At 50.7% G+C, this 12,609-nt stretch overlaps 1 protein-coding gene across 1 annotated transcript in view; it reads left to right on the forward strand.

The window, feature by feature from the left end:
* Positions 1–3,512: 3,512 nt before the first annotated feature.
* LOC138453840 (serine/threonine-protein kinase SBK1-like) overlaps positions 3,513–12,609 on the forward strand; it is a 34,935-nt gene continuing 25,838 nt past the window's right edge. Inside the window, exon 1 of the mRNA XM_069607001.1 lies at positions 3,513–3,685. Within this exon, the coding sequence (XP_069463102.1) occupies positions 3,513–3,685 (173 nt within the window). The remainder of the gene's footprint in view (positions 3,686–12,609) is intronic.

A 12,609-nucleotide genomic window follows, 5' to 3' on the forward strand; every position in this document is an offset into this window, starting at 1 on the left:
AGGCTGGTTCTTAAGTACAGTGTAGTCCCCAAGCACCCTCAAAGGAATGTCCACATACTGTATCGGTTACAACACAGTCTTTATATAATTAATATTCAAGGTCACGTACGCTAATACGATAACTCGCTTTGTACTCAGAAATCAACAATGGTAAATATATACAGTTCTAAAGTGGTACCACTAACGTTATCAGATCTCGTTAAAGTGCATACGGTCAGAATGATACACAGATCAAAATAAAGAGGAAACCAGCAGTAGAGAGAGGAAGGAAAGCAAGATGGTTGAGCAATTGGCAGAATACTGGCCCCATTACCTAGACACAGTTCTGTGTGGAGATCCCCCCACCTGGGCAACCTATAGAAGAAAGATACAAGCCCAGTCCATGTATTGTTCACACTAGACTTTCCAATAGTTCTGCAACCCCAAAGTACCTGGCGTTGTAGCGTTCCGCGTCGGGGTATCGACGGCCCTTCTTGAGTGTCCTCCCTTTCAGGCAGGAGTCACGGGTCGTCGAACGTCTGACAAAGAACAGGTCGAGCTACGACGGTGAAGTGGCTGCGTCCTTCCTAGCGGTGCTCGTTGACGGTTAAGCATGAACGTCCTGCCAGGAAGAGGCGTGCGGGGCACCTCGGTGTCGATAGTTCTGGACCGCAAAGAGTTGAAGAACTGTGGCCCAGCAAGGGCATTGAGTCATCCGCGTCTCTGTGGTTTTGGAGTGGCAGGAAACCCACCGGTGGATGCTCCTCTACGCATCGATGGTCATGCTTTCTCCAGCAGGATACAGCAGCGACGATGCGGAGGAGAGCATCCTTGGATCAATGAAGTTCTTAGGCAACGGGAGCATGGCGGCTCCAGTCGGCGACAGCGGTCGTCGACAGTGGCGGTCGTCGACAGTGGCGGACAACAGTCCGGGCGCTTCTCCTTGGAGTTCCGCAGCAATCCCCGTATCGGGTAGGCAGCTTGTGGGAGGGAGCTTAGGCAAAGATCTGCTGTGCACGATGGTCCCTCGTAGCTCGGGAAGAGGGTGCCTTACCAGGTCCTCTCTGGGTCAGTTCTTGAAGCACAGCAGCTTTCAGATTGCGAAGGAGAGCAACAGCAATTCTTCTCGCCCAGCAGAGTTTCAAGATCAAGCTTCAGTTACTCCAGTTACTCGTTGTAGTGGACTTCAGCTTCTGAACATGATTCCTAGCAGTGAGAGGTCCCCAGATATACTGTTGATCTCCCATTCATTCCGCTGGGTCACACTTAAGCATTCAATCACGACTACGGTCATTCATGCAGGCAGGCAGCCAATCAGGCACACGGGGCATTCAGGTCATTCACTTCTCTCCAGACACTCACAACAAGTTATGTGTATTGGGACAAGTACCGAGCCATTCAACACTCCAAACTGCATTCATATCGGTTTCGGGCAGGGCTGTCTCAACCATTGTGTCAACCACCAGATACTAGACAGCCACAACATAGAATGCATATTCGTCACACACTCCATTCACCAGGTCCCACCCACAGGCATGCCCACAACATACGGTCATTGAGAAGGCTCCAGCCAGTCTGGTCGGCACTTCCCCACACTACCATATATGGAACTTCTGCCCAACAGCCAGTCAGGGGGAAGGGACAGAGGCAGGGCTTCCCGGGACTTCGGAAAGATCAAGGTAACAGGTGATGGAAGGCAAGAGGTCATGGGGGCCATTTTGTCTCCATCCGGAATCTACCGATTCCAAATGACGGGGCCTGGGCATCCCAAAATGGAGGACGCGCAGGGCACCAGGCATTTCAGCACAGAGCTGCCACAAGCCTGTACCCTGCTCTGTGGGTCACACATAGGTGCCCAAAAACATACACTAGGGGCACAGGGTTGCACCCCTACCCAGGGGTGCCATAAGGGTACCCCATGGGTCTGTTCACCAAACCAAAGAGAGAGAACTGCACCGCCACGAGTCCCACATGAACTCCTGTGCGGAAAACATGACAGAACACACAATAAAAAGCAGTAAAGGACAAGGATACGGAGGCCCTGTCCCTCCGATGCATTTCCAGCATCACAGTCGGTTACACCCCTAGGCATAAATATCGACTTTCATTAGCAGCATGCAGAATGATAGATTCACCCTGCCTCCCTTCCATCATTCAGTACTTTAGGGCTATGCAGCAATTAGTTGGCAGAGGATGGCCTCGAAATTGTAGCTTCTTATCAGGAAAAGTTATGGCATCTTCAGGTTTTGGGTGACATCAGACGTTGGTACCTGGCTGGTCACGTGTACACTGTCAATCTGCTTCATTTTCCTTCTATTTGTGTATTGATCCTCCCTTCGGCCTCGCCACCTGCCTGGGCCTCCTTATCTCGACCTTCACGTGGCAGGCTGCTATGCTCTTAAGTTTCGATTCTTCTGAGTTTCCGCTCTCCTCGCTTCCTTGGGTTGACCTCGAATTCCCAGGCATGAGCTCTTCTTGCTAAGTTTCGATTCCGCTCCTTTGTCTGGCTTTGTGCTGGTATACGAATCCTGGCTTGTTTGACCCCTAGCAACCTGGATTAATTCTGCTTTTTTATAAAGTGGCTTTGCACTTATATAATGTGCTTTATTGAGGTAGGTATATAGTTGGCGCTTGCCACTCTATTCTTGTAGTAAGCATAGCAAGCAGTACTGTTTCCTTAGCTTCTTGCGTTCCAAGCATATTTACAGGCATCAGCTTAGTTGCATATTTTCATCCCGCTTTATGGTCATGTTTCTTTATATTTCAACATTGCCTCTTCTTCTAAGTCCATTACATCTTTAGCCATAACATTTCCTCTTAGCGTGTCATCTTTTGGTTGTCATTTCGTTCATCTGTACGTCTGTCCGGGACCTTGTGTCGTCACCATTTGCCTTCAATTAAGGTCCTTTGGGTCTCTTCTGGGACAGTTTGTAAGTAGTCTTCATTTCGTGTCAGCTGCTGGTACGGTTGTCTCAATGGGTATCTTACTGCCCAGGGTTGTCTGTTTATTGGCACTTCCACAGGTATTGCTCTTCTGATGGGCACTGGGCTGAGCCCTAGTGAGGCTGTCTGCTGGTATATTTGCTCATCATACGTCGCATATCTCGGTCTGTACGTTCCTGGTACTTCAAAATGGGTGGTTGGAGTGCAGGCCATATCTGGGACCTCTTCTACAGGAGTATGGAGAAGGCAGTGGAGACATGAGGCAGTGGAGTGTGGAGGCAGTGGATTCTGGGGCAGTGGTTGCAGGAGGAAGAGGACTCTGGGAAATTGGCTGCAGAAGACAGTGGCATCTAGAGGCCGTGTAATATGGAGGCTTTGGAGTATGGAAGCAGTGGATGTGGATTCTAGGGTAGGGGATGCTGGAGTCACTGGAGTATGAAGGTAGTAGAGTCTGGAAGCATGGGATGAAGGAGGCAGTGGATTCTAGGGCAGTGGATGCAGGAGGTAGTGGTGTTTGGAGGCAGTGGTAGCAGGAAGCAGAGCACTCTGGGGCAGTGGATGCAGGAGACATTGGATTATGGATGCAGGGGATGCAGGAGGCAGTGGGCACCGTGGAGTATGAGGACAATGGATTCTGGGGTAGTGGATGCAGGAGGCAGTGGTTGCAGGAGGCAGAGGACTCTGTGACAGTGGATGTAGAAGACAGTGCCCTAGAGGCCGTGGAATATGTAGGCAGTGGAGTATGGAAGCAGTTGATTCTGGGGTAGAGGATGCTGGAGTCAGTGGATTATGGAGGAGGCAGTGGAGACATGAGTAAGCGGAGTGTGGAGGCAGTGGATGAAGGATGCAGTGGAGGATGAAGGCAGTGGAGTATGGAGGAGGCAGTGGATTCTGGGGCAGTGGTTGCAGGAGTCAGAAGACTCTGGGACATTTGCTGCAGAAAACGGTGGCCTCTAGAGGCCGTGGAATATGGAGGCAGTGGAGTATGGAAGCAGTTGATTCTGGGGTAGAGGATGCTGGAGTCAGTGGAGTATGAAGGTAGTGGGGTCTGCAAGCAGGGGATGCAGGAGGCAGTGGGTTATAGGACAGTGGATGCAGGAGGCAGTGGAGTTTGGAGGCAGGGGATGCAGGAGGCAGCGGAATATGGAAGCAGAGATTGGATTCTAGGGCAGTGGATGCAGGAGGTAGTAGGTTCGAGGCAGTGGTTGCTGGAAGCAGAGGAATCTGGAGCAGTTGGTGCACGAGGCAGTGGAGTCTGGAGGCCGTGGAGTATGAAGGTAGTGGAGTATGGAAGCATGGGATGCAGGAGGCAGTGGTGTTTGGAGGCAGTGGTTGCAGGAAGCAGAGGTCTCAGGGTCGGTGGGTGCAGGAGGCAGAGGAGTTTGGAGGCAGTGGGTGCAGGAGGCAGAGGACTCAGGGGCGGTGGGTGCAGGAGGCAGGGGAGTTTGGAGGCAGTGGGTGCAGGAGACAGAGGACTCCGGGCCAGTGGGTGCAGGAGTCAGTTGGTGCAGGCGGCAGTGGAGTTTGACGGCAGTGGGTGCAGCCGGAGGCAGTGGAGTTTGGAGGCAGTGGGTGCAGGAGGCAGTGGGTGCAGGAGGCAGCAGAGTTTGGAGGCAGTGGGTGCAGGAGGCAGAGGACTCCAGGGCGGTGGGTGCAGGAGGCAGTGGGTGCAGGAGGCAGTGGAGTTTGAAGGCAGTGGGTGCAGGAGGCAGCAGAGTTTGGAGGCAGTGGGTGCAGGAGGCAGAGGACTCCGGGGCAGTGGGTGCAGGAGGCAGTGGACTCCGGGGCAGTGGGTGCAGGAGGCAGCAGAGTTTGGAGGCAGTGGGTGCAGGAGGCAGAGGACTCCGGGGCAGTGGGTGCAGGAGGCAGTGGACTCCGGGGCAGTGGGTGCAGGAGGCAGCAGAGTTTGGAGGCAGTGGGTGTAAGATGCTGCCGTGCCTTGACCCCGATTTTCCCGCGGAACCCTATTTCTAGCCTTCAGTTGGTTGAGGAGATTGTACTGGGCTGTAAATGGTGGTTGAATCGGGACTTAAACCCAGCGCGTTGGATGGAGCGAGAGCGACACACTTAACACAAAACGAGTCACTGTATGCGACAACTCTTCTGAAATCTTATTGAAGACACCGCACATGTAGTGGCGGGTGGGGCTGGGCAGGGAGCGGTGGGGGTGGGCGCAGGGCGTTTATCAGACCGCACCGTGCCTCCACGCTCCTAAGGAAGGAGGGCGGGAGCCTGGCCACGCTGGTGACTGTGCTACTGATGGGAGCAGGCATGGCAGGGCACTGCCACAGTCTGACTGCGAGCACAAAGGTCTGGGTGACTACTTCCAGTAAGGGGAGAGGATCTGGGGGCTCAGGGGCCGTGCACTCTCTTCCCTTTGAATACCATACTGTGTCTCTCACACACACGCGACTCTCGTGGCAGGTCAGTCTGTACAGTCTTTCTCTGTCACTGGCTGTCTAGTCTCCTGCATATGTCTCTAGCACCTCGCAGGCTCTGCTTCGTTCTGTGCCTCTCATTCTGCCGGTGAACCCCGTACACGTCCCGCCTCCTCTCAGATGTGCCTCCTCGGATACACACTACTGTTTGCACACGCTTGTGTTGTGCCTCCACCGATGTGAGTCCAGCGCACGAAGCGCTACACTTTTCAGAGTGTTACGGGCGGGGTCACCCCCGCAGACAGGACATCAAAGTGCTGCCTGAAAAGCAGCCACAGCAGCGCAAGGAAGCGCCCAAACGTCCCTCGCGACAAATCGATGGCGCCAGAAAGGATTCTACGCCAAAATTAGCGCGCCGAACTGGCCGCCGCACCAAAGCGGTCGCGCCAAACCGTGCCGCGCCAATACAGCGGCGCCAAAAAGAGGTGTACCGGTCTCGGGGGCTGTGAAGGGAATGGGCGGGGTCGCTGCACGAGCTCAGGTGGCGTGAGGAGCACCCAGGTGTGCAGTTTGGAGACCCCTGGAATTGAGTTAATTGCCGAGGAAACTGGTTGCAGGGGCTGGAGGGGAGAGTCGGAGGGGGGAACTGGTTCCGTGTGGAGATTCAAGTTTGGGGTACGGCAGAAGAAGTTGTGCTGTCGCAGCCCAACCCAGGTGGTAGCGCCGCCTTCCACAGACGAACTGCAGTACCGAGGGTTGCAGAGGGCACATGTCCAGGCAGCACCCCTTGAGCACACTCCCCTGCCTCCCCCCTCGCGCTTGGTGCAGTGTGAGTTCCTCAGGCCAATGAGTGGGCACTTGGTGCAGTGGCTGCAGTATTACAGCACCATGGTTGCCTGCTGCTTCGGTGCTGTCCTCTGGCTAGCGTACGCACGCGCTTTGGGTCCCCAATGCCGTACTGTGCAGCTTGCACGCACGTTGCCTCGGGGCACCGACTACCCCACTCTGCCTTACAGATGGTATGCGTGCATACGCCCATTTGCCACCCCTGTCTGATACCACGTTCAACCTGGAGCTATTTCCCTGGTAAATCGCCTCATTTCTATTTCTGTATCTGCACGTGTCCATATGCTGCACTGAACCCCTGAGTCGCTATTGCCTTCAAAGGTGCATCTCTGATACTGCATTTTTCACGTGCCCACATGATGATCCAGCTTGTTTTTGCATTGGACCTCTGAGTCGCCACCGTTTGAACTGCCTAAGTACCACTGCTGCCCCTGTGGGTACTGCACTCAGCCTTTGAGCTGGTTACTGTCTTCTTGCCCTATTGAAACACCGCACTGTGTACAGCGTATTCAGAATTGCTGCTGAATTCTCTTGTGCATAGAGCTGTGTACACAACCCGCTCCCAATCAGTGGTGTAAGGCTGTACGGCACCTTGCTGTACTCATGTTCTGATATTGCGGTACACATGCTACACGGTACACCCACATCTGATGACAGCCTATACATTGACCTTACTATTTCGTTGCATGACACTGTACTGTTTCATACCTGCATGCTATCAGCTATGCTGCTCATTCTTGGTGCCTAATTGAATCACTCGTACTGCCTTATTCGTGCGTGCTACTGAGACGTCATTGCTACTAGATGTTTTGCTACTCATGTTAACATGAGTTGGCCCAGGTGCCTATCTACCTTACCTCTATGACCTATGATCATTGTACAACTTTAATTTATCGCTCAGGTGCCTCTGATGCCTGGCCCACCTAATTGTTTAACTGTCTGATATAGATGTCCTCACACGCACTGCCTTACTCTGACCGCTCTATAGGGAAAATGCTAAGCTTAATAACCTTGCTCTACTTGATGGCATACCCCTCACCCACAGGTCCCAGAAGCCAGGTTAATTTGTCTAAGCTCCCACTAGGACTGACCAAACCGACCAAGAAAGACATGCATAACGCTACTTCTGGCCGTCCCATACATCCTAGTTCCTTAGAGACAGTTACCTTTGTATCTCTACCATGTGCTACACTTAACAGAAACCTTAGACTCTGTGCTAGATTAACTAAACTGCATGAACCTCTCCGTAGGTCTCTACCACCCACCAACCTTAAAACCAACTATCAGCAGAATAGGAAACCGAGCCATACTAAGCTGCCATTGCCCCCCTCCGCACCCAATTCAGATGCCTCCTTAACAATCAATAATAGGCCAAAGTCACCTAATACATCTACAACTACACCCCTCCAAGCTAAAGTTGTAATGAAGACCCCATCCATCAAAGGAGCACTCCTTAACGCGAGATTGCTCGTCGCCCATGCCCTTGACATAGCCGACCTAATCACAGAAGGCAACCTTGACTTTCTCGCAATCACAGAGACATGGCTACATAATGCGGCAAGACCTTCTCTTATGCTAGCCATCCCAGACGGCTACACGATAGTCAGAAAAGACAGAGAGGGCGCAAGAGGTGGCGGTATCGCCATTATTTCCAAAATAAGCCTCTCCCTCAGACTAGCTCCTTCTGATTTGTTTCAATCATGCGAAACCCTATCTGCCAAATTCCAGATAAATAACTCACAATCACTTACCATTCACTTATTATACAGACCTCCAGGTCCTCTAGGCACCTTCGAGGAGGATCTCAATAACCTACTTACCAACTACCTCAAACCATGCTCTGAATCACTGCTACTTGGGGATTTCAACATAGGTTTCCAAGACCCATACGGATTATAATGCCTCAGTGGTAGCCAACATGATTAACGCGCTAGGCCTGACTCAAAAAGTTAACAATCCTACTCATTTGAAGGGGAGAACGCTAGACTGGATAGCAGACTACAACTGTTTAGCCACTATCTCTTCCATAATGCCCCTACCTTGGACAGACCACTCACTTGTGTCCTTCAACTTAGCCACCTCCAGACCTACTCCTATGGCCCCCTATACTAGCGCCACCATGCTTGACTAGAAACAAAAAGTGTATTACTGCAGAGAAAGTTATCCCAGCTATCTTACCCACCCTCAACGCACTGCCAGAAAATCTAAATCCCAGTACCTCAGTGCATGAATTCAACAATATCATGCTTTCTGCACTAGATAAATTGGCACCTCTCAAACTTAGATCGAATAAACCCAAAGCTCATCTAAAGAAATGGTTTTACACCACAGCTAAGGGACCTACGTATCCTGAAAAGAAAAGTGAAACCTCTTGGAGGCTCTGCCCTTCAAACGATAATAAAGCTAAATTAAACTCTCTCTGTGCTACACAAAAGAGAAGTTTGCCAGGCAAAACGCAATTCGTATGACGAGCGCATAGCTAAATCTAATTCCAGTATTAAAGAGCTCTTCTCCATACTAAAAGAACTTGAGTCTCCAATAGCCTTACAGGACACCTACACCAAGGACAAGTCCTGGTGCACAGATATCCAACATGCCCTAGCAAATAAAATTATGACACTCCAAAATACAATTCTGCTAAAAAAAGAAACTCTGAAAATTCAGGATCCGCTCAAAATCCCTCAGACTAATAATCCTCCTTTGGCGCATAAAAATACTTTTCACTTCACCAAAATGTCTACCCTGGAAGTAGATAAAATTATCATTTCACTCAAACCCTCCAATTGCAAAGGTGACATCTGTCCTGCACAATTAATAAAAGATGCTGCCAGAGAAGTGTCTCCCTTTATCACTAAATTGATTAACGCCTCCTTTGCCTCAGGTAACATCCCTGCCAACCTCAAACAGTCATGGGTGCTCCCTCTCCTCAAGAAACAGACTCTAGATCCCCTCATCCCTACCAATTAGCATCCCATTACTACTGTACCGTTTCTACTCAAGATACTGGACAAAGCTGCCTACAACCAGATTCAAAAGCACCTAGAATCACATAAACTCTTAGGAGAGAGGCAATCCGGTTTCCGCCCTTTACATGGAACGGAAACTGCCTTAATTGATTTGAAGTCCCAAATCGACGAGCTGAGAGATAAAGGGAGGACAGTACTTCTGCTACTTCTGGACCTCTCAGCGGCCTTTGATTTAGTGGATCACAAAGTCCTCTGCAGACATTTGGACTCTGACGCTCATTTCTCCTCTGAGGCCATCAGATGGATTCAGTCATTCCTGAGCAAAAGAACTATGAGAGTCTTCTCTCCTCAGCAGCTACAGATCCCATGCCTATCTTGTTCAGTGTCCCCCAGGGCTCTTGCGTCTCCCCAACTCTATATAACATCTTCACCAAGCCCCTGTTCGATGATCTGGACCATCTAGGTATCACCTACACTAATTATGCAGATGATACACAGATCCTCCTCCCGCTTTCTGGGGATCATATTAAGGACACAGAATTGGTGAACAAGGTATATCTTATCATCCAGGCATGGATGGCCACTCATGGCCTCTCCCTGAACTATGATAAGACTGAGTTGATAATCCTGGGCACCCACGCTAACCTTAAAAAACTAGGCCAGGGATTCTCCTCCTTTAACATAGATGGAATTATTATCCAAGCTTCCAAGGAAGTAAAAACCCTTGGATTCTACCTTGATTCGACCTTATCACTTGATAAACAGGTCAAATCCTTGGCCTCCACTATGGCTTACACCTGCAAGCTGATCAGAGCCGATAAACCTTTCCTTTCTAATAACAGTTGTTTAATCCTTGCCAGAGCTCTAATACTCTCCAGAATTGATTACTGCAATGCACTATACTCCGGAGCCAATAAAACAATAATTCAAAGACTACAAACACTACAAAATAATGCTTTGAGAGCAGCACTTGGCATAAATAAAATCACCCATATCTCCACAATCAGACACCAACACAAATGGCTGTCCACCGATAACAAAATACAACTAAAGATGCCATCTCTAACCCATAAAGCCCTCAATAACTCCGCCCCTAGACACCTGATAGACAAACTTCACAGGAGAATTTCTCTCAGACCGACCAGAGCTGCTAATACCTAATTACAGACTTACTACGATCGGTGGAAATAGTTTCCCAGTAAAGGCTGCTAAAATCTGGAACCTACGGCCACAAGACTTGAGAGTAGATCAACCCTACCTACACTTCAGAAAAAATGTAATTCAACACCTCACTTCCACTGACCTTTAGTCGATTTGTGTCGCCTACCACTGGCTGTAACTACGTGCGGCACATCCGGCAAATTTTACCTGTATATTGTATATCTGTAGCCATGCGTGCTGTAACCACTCAGCGCTATATCTGGCAAACTATACCTTGTATACTGTATATTTTGTAATTATGTGTGATTCATAGATGTCTATTGCACATTGCATATTATTCTAAGTTGTTACCATGTAACCCTTGTATCTTCTTACTGCTGCGCCCTGTTTCCCACGGGTCTGGTGCGCATAAAAAGTGAATAAAACAAACAGTGTGGGCCGTGCAGGTCAAGCGTGCTGCACTTAGTGCATGGTGAGCCGTGCAGGTCAAGAGTGCCTCACTTAGTGCAGTGTGAGCTATGCCGATCAAGCGTGCAGCACTTAGTGCAGTGTGAGCCATGCAGGTCAAGCGTGCTGCACTTAGTGCATGGTGAGCCATGCAGGTCAAGCGTGCCTCACTTAGTGCAGTGTGAGCTATACCGATCAAGCATGCTGCACTTAGTGCCGTGTGAGCTATGCCGATCAAGCGTGCTGTACTTAGTGCATGGTGAGCCGTGCAGGTCAAGCGTGCCTCACGTAGTGCAGTGTGAGCTATGCCGATCAAGCGTGCAGCACTTAGTGCAGAGTGAGCCATGCAGGTCAAGCATGCAGCACTTAGTGCATGGTGAGCCGTGCAGGTCAAACTCGCTGCTCTTGGTGCCGTGTGAGCTATGCCGATCAAGTGTGCTGCACTCAGTACGGTGTGAGCTATGCCGATCAAGCATGCTGCACTTAGTGCTGTGTGAGCTATGCCGATCAAGCGTGCTGTACTTAGTGCATGGTGAGCCGTGCAGGTCAAGCGTGCCTCACTTAGTGCAGTGTGAGCTATGCCAATCAAGCGTGCAGCACTTAGTGCAGTGTGAGCCATGCAGGTCAAGCATGCAGCACTTAGTGCATGGTGAGCCGTGCAGGTCACGCGCGCTGCTCTTCGTGCAGTGTGAGCCATGCAGGTCAAGCATGCAGCACTTAGTGCATGGTGAGCCGTGCAGGTCAAGCGTGCTGCACTCAGTGCTGTGTGAGCCGTGTGAGCAGTGCTATCACCCGAAGAGAATGAGATCGCAGAGGTTATTTACAGACTGAGGGCCCAGCCGAGCTGCACCAGGATAGGCCCTTCCGAGACTGCCTGGAATGCGGGGTACTCTGGGGAAAGGAATGATGGTTACCGGCGCCCAATGAATACTCCAGGCCGGGTTTTATCCGGATCTTTTGCAAGTCTGCTTGTTTTGCCTCAAAGTGACTTCATTTACAGTAAACACCAGATTTATAAAATCTAAACGGTTTACACCTGCTTTCAAGCGCCCGGTTTCCTCCTCTTCTGAGAAACCGCGAAAAGGGGCAATTAATTAGTGTAGCGTTAGTTTCCAGTCAGACATAACCCCTGGCATTTCACTGCATATTGTGTGATATTGGGGAGGGTTTAGGGCAGTGGTCGAAGTGTAAGAAAAATAGTGGAACTATGACATGTTAAGGAAACATTTTGGAGGGGCGTGGTCAGAGGCAGGCCTACTGAAAGGGTGCAAAAGTGGGCGGGGCTAGAAAAGGCAAGCATATTCCTTCCGACTTTTTTTTTTAATTGGCAAAAATATATATTAGAGGGAACTACTCACAGGACAAAAGGGAGCCTTGGAGGGGAGGGGAGATAGTAACTGATGGAGGGAGAGAGAAGTGTATGTACAGACGTGACCACGGAGGGTGGTGTGGTGGGTACTCCATGGTGTCTCTAATATCTCTTGCCCAGAAGAGAGGGCAAGGGGGGCACACCTCGGCGATTTCAAAGAATACCTCTCCGCCAATCAAACATATGCACCATTGCAGTCCCCTTCTAGGAAGCGCTGTATACATGAAAGGCTCTAAGCGCTATTAATGCACTCACTCAGCCTCTGGGGGGAGATGAAAGGCAGTCAGGCCGCCCCAAGATCCCAGAGCAGCCATTGCCGATGGGGGTCAAATGGGTGCTCGGAGCGCGAGCAAGCAGCAGGCTCAGTGTGGGGCAGAGGCCGGGCCATGTGAGCAGGCTGCTTCGCACCCAAGAACACGGGTGGGGCTTATGCTTTACAGAGGCAGACACCGAGGGTGTCCCCAGGACTTTACATCCTCAGGACCCCCACCTCTCGCCCCCTTGGCCTTTCACCGCGAAT

The sequence above is a fragment of the Ambystoma mexicanum genome, chromosome 1p, assembly GCF_040938575.1.
Source record: "Ambystoma mexicanum isolate Mex_15411 chromosome 1p, UKY_AmexF1_1, whole genome shotgun sequence".
In the NCBI taxonomy this organism is placed as follows: domain Eukaryota; kingdom Metazoa; phylum Chordata; class Amphibia; order Caudata; family Ambystomatidae; genus Ambystoma; species Ambystoma mexicanum.